The sequence below is a fragment of the Chenopodium quinoa genome, unplaced genomic scaffold (genome assembly GCF_001683475.1).
Source record: "Chenopodium quinoa cultivar QQ74 unplaced genomic scaffold, ASM168347v1, whole genome shotgun sequence".
Taxonomy (NCBI): Eukaryota; Viridiplantae; Streptophyta; class Magnoliopsida; order Caryophyllales; family Amaranthaceae; genus Chenopodium; species Chenopodium quinoa.
In genome coordinates, this window is record NW_018742244.1 from 1,201,716 (window position 1) to 1,218,822 (window position 17,107).

General features: G+C 35.3%; 3 protein-coding genes across 3 annotated transcripts; 1 reads left to right on the forward strand and 2 right to left on the reverse strand.

Annotated features, from left to right (window-relative positions):
• Positions 1–471: 471 nt before the first annotated feature.
• On the reverse strand, positions 472–5,458 carry LOC110739001. The gene is made up of 13 exons (XM_021919458.1): positions 5,094–5,458; positions 4,919–4,997; positions 4,225–4,331; positions 3,958–4,026; positions 3,795–3,849; positions 3,286–3,333; positions 3,003–3,160; positions 2,540–2,778; positions 2,201–2,291; positions 1,701–1,829; positions 1,434–1,587; positions 947–1,041; positions 472–856 (listed from the first exon to the last, which is right to left on the reverse strand). Exons 1-13 carry the CDS (start codon positions 5,283–5,285, stop codon positions 671–673), a joined length of 1,602 nt encoding a protein of 533 aa, XP_021775150.1. The 5' UTR covers positions 5,286–5,458; the 3' UTR covers positions 472–670.
• A 1,096-nt stretch (positions 5,459–6,554) lies between these two features.
• LOC110739011 (protein CHAPERONE-LIKE PROTEIN OF POR1, chloroplastic-like) lies at positions 6,555–10,158 on the forward strand. Its single transcript, XM_021919468.1, has 3 exons — positions 6,555–7,148; positions 8,678–9,035; positions 9,801–10,158. The coding sequence occupies exons 1-3, from the start codon at positions 6,852–6,854 to the stop codon at positions 9,974–9,976; spliced, it is 831 nt and encodes a 276-aa protein (XP_021775160.1). The 5' UTR covers positions 6,555–6,851; the 3' UTR covers positions 9,977–10,158.
• A 915-nt stretch (positions 10,159–11,073) lies between these two features.
• LOC110739018 lies at positions 11,074–15,943 on the reverse strand. The gene is made up of 4 exons (XM_021919475.1): positions 13,346–15,943; positions 12,794–13,017; positions 12,387–12,610; positions 11,074–12,292 (listed from the first exon to the last, which is right to left on the reverse strand). Exons 1-4 carry the CDS (start codon positions 14,403–14,405, stop codon positions 11,419–11,421), a joined length of 2,382 nt encoding a protein of 793 aa, XP_021775167.1. The 5' UTR covers positions 14,406–15,943; the 3' UTR covers positions 11,074–11,418.
• Between the last annotated feature and the right edge of the window lie 1,164 nt (positions 15,944–17,107).

A 17,107-nucleotide genomic window follows, 5' to 3' on the forward strand; every position in this document is an offset into this window, starting at 1 on the left:
GCAATAAATGGTTAAGTGAAGCTCTCATTTCATTATAATAGAGAGAAATGATGTTACATAAGCATCATTGATAAGGATATGGTTTATATGTAATTGTCGGCAACAGGGCAAGTAGGCTAGGCAACCTACAAGGAACTACAGAAGTCAGAAGTAATGATTAAGGTTATATGTCCAATTTTATGGCTTTGAGTTGTTTAATTGTCTTATTTCAAATGAAGTTGAAAGATCCAGTCTTTTTAGCCTTTTGATGTCAATTAATGAAATGGTAAGGCTCGTTAAGCTCTCTTGCTTCTTATTACGATGAAGACTGTTCGTATCATGATCAAGGGTCATTCAGAGGTAAGGCTGTGGGTATAGTATGTCTGGTTTGCCTGTATCTTACCTTGAACAGAAGCTTTTCCCGAAGTATTGAGCAATGTTCGTTCCCATGATTCAACTCTTAAAAGTACTTAAAGCTTATTTTACTGTATATGTATCAATTGCTGCAGTATTATAAACGACAGTTTTCATTACATTTTTTTTAAAAAATAAACTGAATACATCATGTACAAAATATTAACAGAACTTTAAAACCTGTACATCAGGACAAACATGAGAGAATTTATAAACAGGACCTTAGTATGGTTGTATATAACATTTTAGTTTATAGTACTATGTAGGTATAATCTTCTCACTGAAGGAGATAACTGGACCAAGGAAGCTGAGCTCTGAACTCATTTAAACTTCTGTTCAGATTCCGAAGTGTTTCTATATGAGGTTCATCCTCCTTAATCGGAATAATCTTTGCAAAACTTCCTTCCTCTAGATAATCCACCACCCTGTTGGCAGCCTCAAGTCCGGTCACATAGGATTTCTCCTGCCAAAAGATTAGTAAATAAGAACTATATAATGGCCTATACTCGATCACTCGTAGTCATATGAGTTACAAGTGTGGTGGATTTTATACCTGTGACCACGAACCATGTCTGTTTATTATCCAATCTCCTGCCATGAACAAATTCGGGAAAGAAGTTGACCCGCGCATTGAGTACTTGTAAGATCCTTTTGATCGATTGAGCAGAAAATACGAATCATTAGCCATTGCAAGACTGATTTGACAGGAAATCTTTGAACATAAAACTTTTCTCTAACAAGGTAGAAATAGAGGGCACTGTTAACTTATTCCGTTGGAATCATTAATCACATTATCTCATCCCCTCATGAATCATAATAATCGATTACATTTGATCTTACAGTAAGAGCCTTTACAATTGCTGTGTTGTTTCTATCTTTTTACGCCATATTATTAAATTCAATCACAAACCAAATAAATTTAGGAAATGTGACAACTTATTTCCCCGCCATTGTCCACTGTACTAGTACTACTGTCTTACCGTGTATGTGACTATAACTTACGGGCAGAGTATCTTCTAAGTTTTAGCTCAGAAACTGACCTGGGAAAAAATGAGTCAAGGAGTTTGGAAATCGTTTAATCTCCTTGTCAATGATTCGAGCATCTGCAAGTTCTTTAATGCATCTTGAAAGGAAAGACATGACTTTGGCAGAGATTTGTTCGTCGGTCAGGGGCAAGAGTGCATTTGCATGATACTGCAACAAGTAGCATTACATGGGCAGACTATAATATATGCATATTACTAGATTAATTTTCTGAATATGTATCTGCTCAAGATGTGGTAAAGAAAACTAAGTTATATACTTACAAAGTCAGCCTGTAAGATTGTCGTTTCATCATTTTCATGCTCCTCATAGATAGCATTCAAGTCAAAGAAAGTCCACCCACTTAATGCTTCAAATCCCGAGCAGGCGTTGCATGCTTTAGGAATGGTAATCTAGCAGCATGTGAGAAAAAGGAGATCAGTCTCTGTGAACATAAGTTTATATAGCACCAATCAGTGTGGTAGATGTATAATGAACATTAGAACAATACCATATTGACAATATTCAATCAATTAATCAATCAAAGCCTTAATTCCATAAGTGGGACTGGCTGTACCATATTGAAAATATAAAGTCCGGAAGTTCCACCTCAAAGCCATATAACCCAGGCTTGTTTAACAGGGAATGTAATGTATGTTCAATTTCTGTTAAAATTGTGTGGCCCTAGAAACAATAGAGTTGAAGGGTATCCGAGCTGCTACTCGGTACACACTTGAAAAAGAAAGAATTAGGTTGATACAGAATGGAATAGTGTGGCTTGTACCTTTTGATCAAGACGTAGTTTAACAGAAAGTGCACCAACACAGGCCAAGTTCAGAACTTTCAGGAACTCTTCCCTCATACATAATGCTGAACTAAAAAAAGATGGGGAAGCCAGTTACACAATTAATACTGCAAATCTTTATAGTACAGATAGTAAATGAAACAGAACAATTCGATTCAGTCAAATTTGCAAAAACACTGGAGTAATTTAACAGCTAAAAGACAAATGCTGTAATATACAGCTAAAGTATTATCTGGATGTAAATCCAAGTAAGATCTTTCATAATGAAACATTTTAGCATATGTATCTGAGCTCAGATCATGGGAGTATCTAACAGACCTTCTTTGTATGATTTCCTGAAGGTTGGAGATACCCAGAGCTAAGATCACTGCATCAGCCTTTATTCTGTCATTCCCGCAAAGTACTTCTGAAATACAACCTGTTTCTTCACTGAAGAAGAAATCTGTAACTCCTCTGCCTCTACGAAATTCACACCCATTGCTTTTCAACAACTCCCTCCATGGCTCAAATATTTTTTCTTTCACACTTCCGCGACACAGCAACTTGTCAGAATTTTCCTGCCTCATTTCAGAGAAGAGTTCAGAAGCACAAACAAATCATCAACAAAAGAAAAGAAAGAAGAAGCTGAGTTCCAATAGTAATTACAGTACAAGGAGCAATATAAATTTGTAATAAACATGTTTGATATTTTATGATCATGTTCTTCCTAACTCAACAAGCTTAGCATGTTCTGGATATAAGCATATAACATATTGTTTCTATAGAACTTTAGAAATCAAACCTGATGAGCAATGACATAGTAGTAGAGCACAGCCAGAGTGGCAGCTGCACTGATTTGCTCAGTTGGTGCATATAAACGCGCTTCAAGCAATGGCTCTAAAATATTTCGGTACAGCTTCTCCGAGCATCCAAATTGTCTTAAGAGCTCTCTTGCAGTAACTGAGTTGAAAATACAAACTCCGAAGTGAGACACCTGGAGAGCAGTCTATAATATTCATGTGCGAAGGAAACAAGATATCGTAACACATTCCTAGTACTTGCAGAGAACCAAAGGTAATTCTCACTTGGATCATATTTTCTCCATGCTGAATCAGTGTTGTCAAAATCTATCACTGCAAAACATATGTGATATACATAGAAGTCAAATGCAATGAAAAAAGCAAATTTTGGTTGCGGATATAAGAATTTTGTTGACTAGATTCCAACAGATATAATATCAAACACGTTTTTGCAGAAAGAAAATTGTGCAGCTGATTGGTTGGCTAATGATTAACATCTTGTTAAATTAGTAGACGGATACTGTTCTTAAACCAGTCTCAGATCAAGATTGAATTCTATCTCAATGCTATTTAGGATTCTCCTTAGTGAGAAACGGAATTTTAATAAGTTTTTCATCGCCTTACAAAATGCAATAAAGATTTTAAATTCTTAACCTTTTCTCCATTGAAAACTACAAGAAAGAAGGTACTTAAGAAAACAAAAACCTGATGCATTACTTAGCATTGGAAACCAGCTACACCATTCATCACACTATCACACAGTAATTGTATCAACATATCAAAACGACCTTTACCTGCAGCCAATAGAGGAAGTGATGTCAATCGATCCACCAAAGGTAGCCGCGTGAACTGCAGATAATAGCGTTGAAAGTGTGAAACTTAGCATTGTCCACCATAATGCAATCAGAAACTTTATTTTCTCAATAATTATATTATAGCAGCTTCTTTGAAACATACTTGGGTCTGTGTTAGAGGTCCCAGTGGAGTAGGCAGTTGAGGCACATCTTGAAAGACTGGGAATTCCACCTGCAGAGCAATCAAAGAGTGATCAAAGAAGATGATTACATGACTGAAGCCGCGAATATGTATACATATCCAGTTTATTTGGTCTGACTAACCATTTAGTCCATTTTGGCCTCAGATAGTTTAAACCTCCCTTGCAAAAACTAATACAGTTTCTGGTGTAATATATGTAAACACATGAAAAAGTGGCAGCAGTAGTACCTCCAATCCCTCCTCAGAGTACTGTGCAGATTTCAACCAATTTGTGAATGGTTTGATGCCAAGCTCATCAACAAGGCTAAATATATTGCGGTAGGGGTACCAAAAACCTGAAATCAACAACACTCTAGGCTCGAGAAGGTATTATGTAACATCATCCAACAGGATAGCTAGACAATTTAATCCTTAAGCCCCTCCCTAATATGGACAATATCATATTAAATCACCAACAATTTGAATATTTCTCTCAATTTAACACCCTAGGGGTTTATTTGGTTGGCATTCTTATATTCTGGCTGACTGACTGCAATGATCAATTCTGATATTGCAAAATTTCACAGGAATTGTTCCTTAAATGCAAAATTATTACCCTAAATACACAAAATAATGTGCATACTGTCAAGTTGCATTAGCCAATTTTCGACTTTAAACAATAATACAGTTCCAAAGTACATTATTTTTATGCAATTTATACACAAGATTTGTGCATAGAATTATACTTATCAATGTACTCCCTAGTCCCTAGTTCTCCCTCCATTTGTCTAGGATCAATTGCAACTTATTCATTGTATTTGAAGGATACCCAGAAAAAGTTGTCGCCTTTCCTAAAACAATCCTGAGAAGTTTGGACAGTGCAACAACTTGCAATAGCAGAAATGCCAATCAAATAAACAATCAAACAACTCTGTCATGATACCTTGAATTCCAACTTCATCAGGAGTATAAGTAGAAAACCCAGATTCCACACCCCCTTCAAGAACAGTAACATCAAACCCCTGAAAATTCAATTGATCACAATCCAAAATCCATCAAACTCAACACAAAACAAGTCAAAGTGTCACTCAATGAAGAAGATTAAGAGAGAGAAAGACCTGTTTAGTGAGATGATGGGCCGCACCAAGCCCAGCCCAACCCGACCCAACAACCAAAACCCTCTTCTTGCTTTCTTTGGGTTGTGGGCCCTGATTTTGGGAACTTTCTGCCCTGCAACTAAATCTCCTACTCCTGTTATGTTTACATGAATTTGACACAAATAAAGGGGTGATTTTCAAGCAAGACAACATCTTTTTTTTTTCTTTTCTTTTTTCAGATGAATACTTTTTAGTTTTTTATATGAACACTTTTTTTTGTTTTAAATAAATAATTGTTATGTCATGTTATGTTGGTTTCCTTCAATCCTCACCACTGATGTATACTGCTCATGAATCACTAATTTCATTCATTAGAGCCTTAAGACAGTTAAGTGGTGTAGAGGAGCAATTTAGTATTGCCTACATGTCAGATTAAATACATCATTTTAACTTTTGACAGTGAAAAAAAAAAATTATCATAATTTCAAATTAATTTGGAGTATATTAAATCAAATATTACTGCATAAAATGCTACGGGTTTTTCTTAATGTATACATTTGAGGTATCAGGTCAAATTAGTTTTAATTACTAGTAGTTACTATATATGTTTTATATTAATGTCAAAAGTATACACACACTACAAGCACAAACACAATATAAGTTGTCATATTAGAAATATACATGGTAATATGGTATAAAAAGGAGAAATGATAACTTTGAATTAATGATTCAATATCCCTTAAGATTGACAATCCTTGAGTGAATTTATGGATTTCATACGCTTATATTTTTATACTAGTCAATGCATACTTGTAACTTTAAAGATCTATAAATATAATTACTTTGTATATGGTCAAAAGGTATTGATTTAATTTAAGAATATTAAAAATACTATAAAAATACTATTGGGCTACATTTTTAAAAATAAGCTAAAGGGGGGAAAAAATTGCAATGGTATTATTATTCACCTAAAGATGTCCCCACCTGGCCACCTCATAAGTATCATCCTAAACAGACAATTGAAAACTCCAAAATACCCCCAAACTAAAGAGAAATCTATCACCCCTCATTCTTGTCAATTTGTTAATCCTTAATGCCTAGAAATGTAGAATGATTGAATACCTTGCATTTTGGGCTATTTTAGCCTTTCCTTCAAAGCAATCTTGTCCTCATTTTCTAGACTAGTTCTACTAAATTAAGCAACTTGGACTCTTTCTAATCACACAAAAAGTGAAAAAAAAAAAAAAAAACAAAAAAAATCACAAATTTTGATTTTTTTTTTTCTTTATTCATTTTTTTTTTAAAAAAAAATAGTTAAAATACAATGAGTCAATGGCACTACCACTAACAACAACAATGTCAAAACCTTTACCCCAAAAGGATATAATCGGCCACATGAACCAAAATTTTAATTCCAATTACCATCTTAAAAAAATAAAAAAAAATAAAAATCCACAACTATACTTCATTTGCTGGTCCACAAAGAAATAAGCTGAAACTGACCACCATTATATTTTTATCTCTTCTCCCTTCTCAGACACACAAACACTTGTATAGCAGAATCCTCTCACAACACTCAACCATCATCAAACCAACAATATCCAAAACAAAACTACATTGTTTGCAATCAAATCCCAACAATTTTTTATATTTATTTTTAAATATTCATCAACCTTTTTATATTCATCAAACAAACAAATAATAACATAAAATTAAAAAAAAAAAATTATATTTATAGCCTCACAAAATTTCTCTGGCCAAAAACATCCACCACCAAAAATGTCAGCTTCTCTGTCCGTGCGGCCCACTAGCCCCGGATTTCATCGCACCACGGCCCAGCCCAGTTGGCCCAGACGTTGTTGGGCCGTCTCTATAACTTCTCGTCGGACCTTAGCACCGGGCACCACCTTGGTTCGGGCCGGGTCTCGGGCCGACGATTCAGCCCCGTTTGGGATGTCTGTGGAGAACGCTTTGAAGCTTCTGGGTGTTTCGGAAGGAGCTTCCTTTGATGATATTTTGCGTGCCAAAAATTCAATCATAGATTCTTGTAAAGATGACCCTCAAACTGTTGCTCAGGTTTAACAAGTGTAAATTTTTCAGCACCTTTACTATTTCAATTTCTTTTCTTGTTTAATTTATGTTGTTATTTGAGTAACTTATTGATTTGGGTATTTGGATTCATTTATAATTTGTTGTTTGGATGATTGGATTATGTTTTTGTGATTCTGGGTTTTCTTTGGATTAAGTTGATCATAGTTAGTTTTAATTTTGTTACATTTGATTAGTTTGATAGTTTCAATGATGATGATGGATTTTTGCTCCTTATATTTTGAGGATGATGTTTTGGGAGTGTGTATGTGGTTGTTAATTGTTGATGGATTGTGATCTTTGATGTGGTATATTGCATAAATTCAGTTAGTACTTGATTTTGCCATTTTTGTGATAAAATTCTTTTGAGATGAGGCGAGCTAGATTCTGATTTTCTCTACAAAGCTTGGAAGTAGTACTTGATTATTCTGATTTTCTCTACAGAGAGCTTGGAAGTAGTACTTGATTTCGCCGTTTTTGTGATGAGTTGCTATGGAACTTTCTATAATGCTTCTCGAGTTCATTGATGAAGTGATAATGTAATATGCTATGTGGAGAGTGGTGGAGATATATTTGTCTTTTTATAACAAGATGATCTTTGGTTTCCTCATCTTGTTGACTCAAAGATTTCTGATTTAATCCGATTTAGTTGATGTTTCTTTAGGTAATCCTTAGCCAGGTAGCTAGGAAATGAAACATGTTTCAATTTTTGGTTTTGGTTTAGAGAGTGGAGGGCTTTGTGGCTAACTAATTAGATAATAGAAACTAGATTCAGGTGCTTGGTGGTGATGAAAACAAAATAAAGAATTGGTATTGGTGGGGGCATTTTCTTGCTTTTGGGCTATTAATTTGTGAGACGGCGATGAATGTTATAGATGTTTCTCCTTTCCATACGAGATAGTGCATGAATGTTTAGCGTAATGTGTTTCCACTCATTGCCTAGGGGTTTTTATTTCAGAAAGAATTAATATAGATAAACCACAAACCCAACTAATGAAATTGATAGTTTGGATGCTTATTGTACTGTATATTTCTATACTTGGGTTTATTATATTGGACCACTAATAATTGGGTTTATCTGTTTAGATTTTCTTAATCCTGTTACCATAATGTTGTAGCAGAACACTACATCCTCTCTCTACCCACTTCTCCAACAGTCCAACCACCTGAGTGACTGATGTTGATTTTGGCACTGGCTCAGTACTATAAGCATGACCAACTTTCCTTGATGTTGCTCCTCATAGACATTCAGGCTTCATTCTTTTCGCCTGAAAACTTCTTTCTAAACTACACTTTTTAGATGCAAAATAAATATGGAAGCCGTTGTCAATTCACCTGGACTTGTTTTTAACTTTTTACTGTGACTTGTTTGAACTAAGTTGAAAATACTCGCCTGCTTATCGTTAGTCAGGTAAACTGAACAAGGACCTAGCTTATGCCTTATGAGTCCCTTACATGTCTTGCCGCAATTGTCTATTATAACCCATAATTGAGATTATTAATTCATGTTTTTATAGGTAGAAGCTGCATATGATATGTTGCTCATGCAGAGCTTAACACAGCGCCGAGCTGGAAAAGTTGTTAACAACAGTGTTCGCTTTGCTGATGTTAAACCTGTTAACTCTCCTAGTATGGGGACGATGCCTCAGTGGCTCCAATCATCAATGAAAGGTTCTTCTGTTACAGCTGAAACGCCTGCTGCATCAGACCTGGGACTACAGGCTGGTGTTTATGGCGCAATGATGGTTTTGACCTATATCAATGGAACGTCATCATCTGCTGGAGCTGTGGCTGGGGCAGATGTTCCGGGGTTTATCCTAGCTACCAGTTTTGGAGCATCCCTATATTTCATGACGAAAAAGAATGTGAAGTTAGGTATGGCTCACTGTGACTTTTAACTCTCAAATTTCATTCATGTAGCTGATATACTCTTCTGCAACACATGTAACTGTTATACTCTTCTGCAACACATGTAACTAATATCTTGTTCTAGATTCATTTGAAAACATTTTTTCAAAGACCCATTATCATTTGGAGGGTAAGACCTTGAGACTAAGTCACCTGTTTCTGGATTGTTGTAATGAAGGGTCAACATAATTGATGCAATGCAGCACAGAATTATATAAAATAATTCAAGAAAGAATAAAGGAGATTTCTTTTGTTGGTGCTGCATTACCTACCTCATCTCTAAAAAGAAAGAAAGCACATTAAGAAATTGATGTTGGGGAACTTGGCCCACATCTTTCCAGTTGAACCCAATTACCATTATGTTGTTCCCAAAGCATTTGTTGTTTTTGGATTAAAAATTAAGTAGCCTATTTGTCTTACTAGTTAGGGATGATTGGGCCATTGGGGAACTAACAAGGGGCAAATTGTCCTAAATTTTTTAATTGAACATGTTGAACATCGGTTTAGCTGTTTAGGACACTATTGAAAATATTCTCTTGCCCTTGTAAAGCTGTAGTTACCTAATTGTTAGGGAATTATCTGGATTTTATCAAGAACATGATTACAATTGAAACTATTTAAGCTTATAGGGAATGCATCCTTCATGTTGTTATTGAATGTTACGGAGTACATACTATACTTATTTCATGTGTGGTTATTATAAGTATTGATTGGAAGTTGGTGTATTTTCAGGGAAAGCAACTCTGATAACCGCGGGTGGACTTGTTGCTGGTGCAGTTGTTGGTTCAGCTGTTGAAAACTGGCTGCAGGTAGATATTGTTCCGTTTCTTGGTTTGCACTCTCCCGCTGCAGTTATCAGTGAATTTGTCATCCTCTCCCAGTTTTTGGTCTCTCTATATCTTAGGTAGGCTCTAACAAAGTTGTAATTATGCCTTGCAGTTTAAAATTACAGACTTCTAGTTTTTACTTTTTGCTCGAACATATCCTTGCATTTTTAGGATGTGTAGCGTATGTTATGTACAAAGGAAATGTAGCAGAAATTCTTATTATTTATAGTAAATACTATGGATTTCTTACTTATTACATACTAGAACTTTTGTGCATGAAAAGTCTGTCATCATGTGAGTTATAAGCGTTATAGAGTGCAGGATAATGAATATCAGCCTCATTATGTAAACGTACGGTTTTGAACTGCATTGCTGAGGCATGAGATTTGTAGTAAGCTTACTCGAATCTGGTTGTGCGCCAAAGGATTATAAATTAGAAACTGTATGTTGATTCTGTTATTCAAATTAGAAGAGAAAATTAAAAAAAGAGAGATGTTTCCTCTGCTTTAGGGAGTTAGGGATAGCTGTTTTGTTTCAAATATTGTTAAAAACCAATTATCTTATGATAAGAAAAACATTTCTAATTTCTTGGTTACCCAACTTAGTCATGTGAACTTTGACCCTCTCTTTACCTAGGAAAACCCAAGAACCATCTGACCACCTTCAATCTTCCTCTGTTTACCACAAACTCTGAAGCTTTGGGTGAAGCAAAAGTTTTACTCCACACTTAGTTTTTTTACCAGGCAGTAAAAAAAGAAAGGAGTGTTTCAACTTTGTTGTCTTGCTGTTTTGAGTCTTTTGATTCCCAATGATTTGCCCCCGTTATTGCTACTGGGATATTTTCTCAATGATTTCAGATGTGTTAGTAGAATGGTCCTTGAGAAGAAAAGGTCTGCCTTTTTTCCCTTTTGGATCCTGAGCCTTCTCTAAGAATAAGAATGTTAACGGTTTTACGTTTCACCTGAGTCTTTGTCTATGCTGGTTGACATTATCTTAGCCGAGTCTTAGACGACTAGAACCTTGAGGGTGCAAATGGGTCAATACGATCCATATAGTCCTGTTTTTCGTAGTCATTTGATTTTGATTTGAACCGTTATGAATCTTGTTGGATTGGTGGATAAACTTTCTGTTACGTATCATAATCCTAGACACACAGTATGGTTGCACTGATAAAGTTGGATGGTAACAATTTGTACTAAAACCGTAAAACGCCAAGATGTACTACATACACATACAAAGAATGCCCACCTGACAATTCCTGGATCCACAAACAACCTAAAATTACTAGGCCAAAGATACATGTGAACATCAGGAATTCTTTTGTCTTACAGCAAAATTGTGGGCAATCACCACTCCTATCAATTACGTGGCAAAAATAAAACAATCCTACGGCAAACAACTAATAATCACTCTAAACCTGCACCTCAGCGAGCTGCTTCGATGCAAGTCTAATGTACAAACTGACTCTAGAATCCTTGATTGTTAAAATACTCAAGGTCTTTTCACCCAACCTCGGCTCATTTTTACTTAAGGTGCTCATTGACATAGGAACCTTCTTGGAAGCTTGACTGTTGTTCACCCTTCTCAAAATTTTGCCGGTCATTCACCAAGTCGTTATACATTTTTAGTGAAGCTTTTGAGAAGTGCACCATGGAATCAAAAATCAAAGAGAATCCACTTTGGAATCCATTTAAAGTAATCCTTTGAGTTTCTTCCATGTAATTGTGATGTTTCTCCTTCTCAAACTCCAATCGACGTTTGAAATTATCCAATGCATCTTTCTTCTCTGCTAAAGAATCAGCTTGATGTTGTTGTTGGGTATCTTCTTGACTCTCTGCATCCTTTTCTGAAGGATTATACTCTAAAAGCTTAGTAGTCTCCTGAATTCTCCCCTCGACTTTCTGATATGCAATCATCTTCTTCTCTAGTTCTTTAGCCATTTTGTCAACTTTTCTCTTTTGCTCTTGTTCCTCCCCTTGCTGAACCCATAATGCCCTCACATCCCTTACAAAACTCTTCATTGCCACAGAAACAGCCTTGTCAGGCAAATTTTCCATGGAAGTTAGCCAATCACGACATATCATGTACATGGGAGGACCTTTAGCTCGATATGGAGGTGGGTTAAAACGCTTGGACTTAGAGCCATATTCAACCTCTGGGACAATGAACTTGGACAGCCATCCATGAAGAGTCTCAACATAAGATCTTTGTGCAGCAACATACTCTGCAAAGCATTCCCGCCAGTTCTGAATTTCGGCCTCAAGCTGCAGGGTTGCAAGCCGGTGCGAGTCATTGCAGAATTTTCCATATGTTGGGCAGTCAAAGGTCTTAACCTCATAGATTATGTGGTTCTGTGTTTCATGGGATTCCATCATAATCTTCCACGACTGAGTTAAACTGCAGAGCAAGAAAGGACAATAAGCACACAGAGAAATGAGAAAATCCACTACAGGATTCAGTATTTTTGGGTTCAGGGGGGTGGATTTCTTACCCTTGCAAGAGTTCAATAATCTGTGGCTGAAGCTCGTCATCTGCAAGCTTCTGAATTTGCTCAGAGATTGACTCGGCTCGTCTGATGGCAACCAAAATTCTGGAGTAGAGATCTTTCACTGATGCTTTGGTCTTGTCAACTGATAACGAGTCATCCCCTTTAACATCTTTGTTTCTCAAATGTGCACATTTTTTTTCATACAACTTTCTGATGTTGTCTCCAGCCTAACAAACACAGATCAAAAGAATTATGAAAATCTACACTTTATCCTATCAAATTTACCATCTAAACTTCTCAAAACTTTTTGGCAAAATTTTCATATAATCTGTTTTCAAACAAAAATGATTGTGTTCAAACATCCAGGTATCTATCATTAAAAGGGAAATTTTCCAATTTAGATTCTTTACCTTGACCTCATCATAGAGCTTCTTTTCCCAAGCATACAACCTTCCAAGGGTAAGCGAATGGCTTCCGGCGGACATGCCACCATAATCGTCAAAGAGATCATTCTTATACTCCGTCCATGAAGAGGAGTTCTTAGAACTTGACGCTACTAAACTCTTACAAGATGCAGACCTTGCTGTATTCGATCGGTGCCATGTAATAGCCTGAATCAGTTTTGTTGAGTTTTCTGCATTTTAACAGCAGGGACCTAGTGAGCAACTTTTTAGCACAAAGAATAGAAAGAACAGCACTTTAACTTCACATGCTTCTAAAGCAGTGAATAAAGCTATATCCAGTAATACAAATCTCCACATTTTCCTATTCCTAGCTAAGATCTTTCAATTTTACTGAAATTTTTATATAATTGCAGCAAATAATGTCAGGGATTTAAAATCTATCATAATTTCCAAGATAAATATAATTCAACACATACCATTATTTATTTTTCTATCCAATTAATCAAAGAATGCTAACAAATTCAATCACAAAATCCAAAAATAAATAAAAATTACTACCTTTAATTTCATCAAGACCAGATTGCATATGCATTTTGTTAGCTTCAAGCATCTTAGAAACCTCTTTACCAGAATCAAAAGCCCTAACAAAATGATCCTCAATATCTCTCAAAGCATCCAACAACTCTCTTCCTCTAACTGGTGTATCAATTACTGTCAACCCTTTCTCATTTTCCCTCACATTTCCACCACCCATTGTCTTAACAACATCACCTCCTCCACCTCCCACCATTTGCTCTACATTCCCCTCGCCTCGCCCGCCACCATTACTGCCACAACCATTGTTTTCTTCCACTACATTGCTCACAACATTACTCACATCCTCCCTCACACCCACATTTTCCTCTTCCAATTCAGGTATCCCTTCTTCCTCCCTCACTGCCCTCAATTCATCATCCGGGTGTCGTTGAAACCCGCCTCTGAAACCACCCCCAACACTAACATTACTATCCATGACATCATTCCGAACCCCGGCAAAGGGGTTAAAAAAATCCCACCCACCATAATCCCTTTGAGGGGATGGCATTGGTGGTGGCATTGACATTGACATTGGCATACTCATATTACTCATGTAATAATACTCATAAGGCGGCTGCTGCTGCTGCTGATTCTGCTGTTGTTGCTGCTGGTTCTGCTGTTGTCTGCTGGTTCTTTCCTCTAAATGTTCCTCCGAAGAAGAATCGGAGGAACACGAGGAGGAAGAAACAGGGGATTCACAACAGGGGAGTGCTTCTTGGGTGGTGGTTGTAGGCTGAGAAGGGTGGTTCTGTTGCAGAAACATGGGGTTTGTGATGACCTTTTCGGGTTCCGGTATCGGGGTTTGGGAAGAAGGAGAGCAATTAGGAGGTGGGAAAGTGATTAAAAATGGTGAAGAAGGTGTTGAATGTCTAGCAACAAACAGCTTAATAGCAGCTGAAACAGCATATAGTGAATGACAGTACCTACAATGTGCATCTGCTAATGCATACCTTTTTTCTACTGCTAATTTCATTAGCTTCTTTCTTTCTCTACAAATTGAAACCACTTCTTCTTCCTCTAATTTTGAGGCTACACACCCCATTTTTGTTTTAAGAAATTGAAAGTTGGAAATAGAGAAATTATATAAAAGAACAAAAAAATGGTAGGTTTTAAAAGAAGAAGAAGAAGAAGAAGAAGAAAATCAAAAAAGGTGGAATTTTGGAGGAATGTGCACCATATTTTAGTCCCCTTTTTTCTTCTTTTTTATCATTAATTTGTAAAAAAGATGAAAACTTTAGGGTTTTTTTTTTTTGGAGGTTCTTCCAAAAATGGTGTTTTTTTTCTTTTTGTCTTGTTTGGAACACTCTTTAACTCAACTGGGGTTTAAGAGAAGCAAACTCATTCTTGTAAAAGTTCTCCAAAAACTCATATTTTTTTTCCTAATTTTGCAAAATACAAGCTTAATAATTTCAAAAAATTAAAACTTTACACAAACTCAAAAATGAGAGTAGAAAAAAAAAACCAAAAAAAAAAAAAAAAACAGAGGAATTATACAGACTTGAAGTTTCTGCTAGTTTTTCTTTCTCTCTTTCTTTTTTACTTTGGCAGAAATACAGGAGAAGAAGAAGATGGAAAAAAGAAGAGAGAGAAAATTAGGGAGGGAAATAGGAATAGTAGAGGAGGAGAGAGAAACAGAAAGAGGGTAGCAGGAAGAATCAAAGCTCGGTAAGGGTGGCAAGGGGCTCGAGAAAAAACTCTGTTTTTTTTCCCCTTTTTATTTCCTCTGCTGTGTTCTGTTATCGATTAATCAACATTAACCGTTACTAATGCCCCGGACCTCATCACAACTCCGCAGTTAAACGTGACATAAACAGAATGTGATATGGGCATGCAAACTAATAATAACAACATACAAGTAAGATAAGATGACATAATGTAACATCAAAAAGAGTCATGTAATGTAGCAAAGAAAAACAAAGAAATGTACAGTAAGAAACTATATCTATATAAGATCACAAATATGGACTGGTCACTCAATAGAGGTTTGTGAGAAAAGAGGAGTCAAAAACACTGACAAAAAGTTGTCACAGCTCAAGAGGAAGAGAGAGAAAGAGAGAGTCAGAGTGTTAGAGGTTTAGATTTTGGCTCATGGGTGCTAGTGTACTTGTACTATACTTGGATGACTTTTATTTTTTTTATTTTTTAAAATTATTTTTTATTATTATATTTTAATTTTTTTTAATTAATCTATGTGATTATATTTTATTTTAAGATATGGGGTAATACCCAATAAGGGGATATAATTTATTAGCATGTAATTATAGGGGTATGATACTGTCACCCACCTCTCCTGCTTGAAAAAAATAAATGTAATACTCAAAAATGGTGAGAATATAAGTGTTCCTAAGCATGTAAATTTAATGTGCTACTTAATTTAGTTGTATTAAATTTAATGTACTGTTCCTACCCTCCTCTTCAAGAAGATATATAATGAAACTATTAGAGATCTCTTTAAAATACAAAATATTTTGTAACAAAGAGAGATTTTTGAGACATTAATTGAATGAATAGAATAGGAATGTAGGAGTGAACTCTTTGTCCTTTGTAATTAAAGGATTTTTTTTTTTCATTAACTCGCAAGGTAAAAAAAAAAAAAAAAAAAAAAAAAAAAAAAAAAAAAAAGGTAATTCTATACATAGCCCTTAAGGCTATATATAAGCATTGAATTTACTCTTGGAAAATGTATAAAGTTAGAAATTCATGACAAAAACACACGCGGATCGGTGTAATTAGTGTGTTTTTGTCATGATTTTCTAAATTTAAACAATTTTCAAGAGTAAAATAAATGCTTATATGTAGCCCTTAGAGCTATATATAGCATTTTTCAAAAAAAAAAAAAAAACAAACAAACAAAAACAAAAAAAACAAAAAAACAAAAAAACTTTAGGCATGAGCTTGTTAAGTTCTTTTAGCATGTTGTTTTTAAACATGCTAATAAAGGACTTAAACTCTAGCTCATTGCAAGTTCTTACTTCTTAGCAATAGCATTATAGAGTATTCTTAGCAATAGCATTATAGAGTATTCTAATAAAGCACTCAAACCTCTTAGGGTCTGAATTGAGCTGAGTTGAACTGAACTGGAGCTAAACTGAATACTTTATAAGAGAAAGAAAATAGAAACTAAACTGAATTGGAAATAAGCTGAAGAGAATAGGTCCTTAGTATCGGAATTGTTGTCTAAATTTAACATTTAGGCACTTCTTTCTTTAACAAACACTTTTTTTTTGGTGAAAATGTAGTAGTCTTATGTCAAAGTATTACATACCTATACAAGTACATTTCTGGTGTCACAGGTTGTTACAACTCTTGCTAGTGCAAAATTTTCATAAAAATGGTAGTACTTGTATAAAAATGGAGCACCTTTAGCAGTTTAGCATAACAGAAGCATTTTTCTTAACAGCAAAGTGACATTGAAATATGAGCCATTTACTAACTGTTAAAATAAATATGTACTGGTGTAGTAGTTAAAAAATTTACTACAACTAGTATCATTAAGAAGAATAGTTAAAGTAGTTACTTACTACAAATAAGTTAGTACAAGTAATAACCTTAATTAGTTGTTAACTACAGTATTAGACTAAGCTTAATTAGGTTGATGAAATGTTTTTATGGGAGAGTGAGAATATGCTCTGACAACCTGACATATATTAAGGGCCAAAATAGTCAAGATTTTTATTTTCTCTTAAACAATTACACCTCGTAATTCTCTTTTCTTTCTTTCTCTCACTACCAACTTGCTTCACT

What these genes read in the sequence shown, in the direction of transcription:
- LOC110739001 (XM_021919458.1), bottom strand. Translation starts at nt 5,285, where the DNA reads ATGTTGTCTTGCTTGAAAATCACCCCTTTATTTGTGTCAAATTCATGT. An exon ending in CCCATCATCTCACTAAACAG is followed by an intron (nt 4,998 to 5,093) that starts GTCTTTCTCTCT and finishes TTGAATTTTCAG; the next exon opens with GGGTTTGATGTTACTGTTCT. An exon ending in ACTCTGAGGAGGGATTGGAG is followed by an intron (nt 4,027 to 4,224) that starts GTACTACTGCTG and finishes ATTGCTCTGCAG; the next exon opens with GTGGAATTCCCAGTCTTTCA.
- LOC110739011 (XM_021919468.1), top strand. Translation starts at nt 6,852, where the DNA reads ATGTCAGCTTCTCTGTCCGTGCGGCCCACTAGCCCCGGATTTCATCGC. An exon ending in ACCCTCAAACTGTTGCTCAG is followed by an intron (nt 7,149 to 8,677) that starts GTTTAACAAGTG and finishes ATGTTTTTATAG; the next exon opens with GTAGAAGCTGCATATGATAT. An exon ending in GAAAAAGAATGTGAAGTTAG is followed by an intron (nt 9,036 to 9,800) that starts GTATGGCTCACT and finishes GTGTATTTTCAG; the next exon opens with GGAAAGCAACTCTGATAACC.
- LOC110739018 (XM_021919475.1), bottom strand. Translation starts at nt 14,405, where the DNA reads ATGGGGTGTGTAGCCTCAAAATTAGAGGAAGAAGAAGTGGTTTCAATT. An exon ending in TGGTCTTGATGAAATTAAAG is followed by an intron (nt 13,018 to 13,345) that starts GTAGTAATTTTT and finishes GTTAAAATGCAG; the next exon opens with AAAACTCAACAAAACTGATT. An exon ending in AGCTCTATGATGAGGTCAAG is followed by an intron (nt 12,611 to 12,793) that starts GTAAAGAATCTA and finishes TGTGTTTGTTAG; the next exon opens with GCTGGAGACAACATCAGAAA.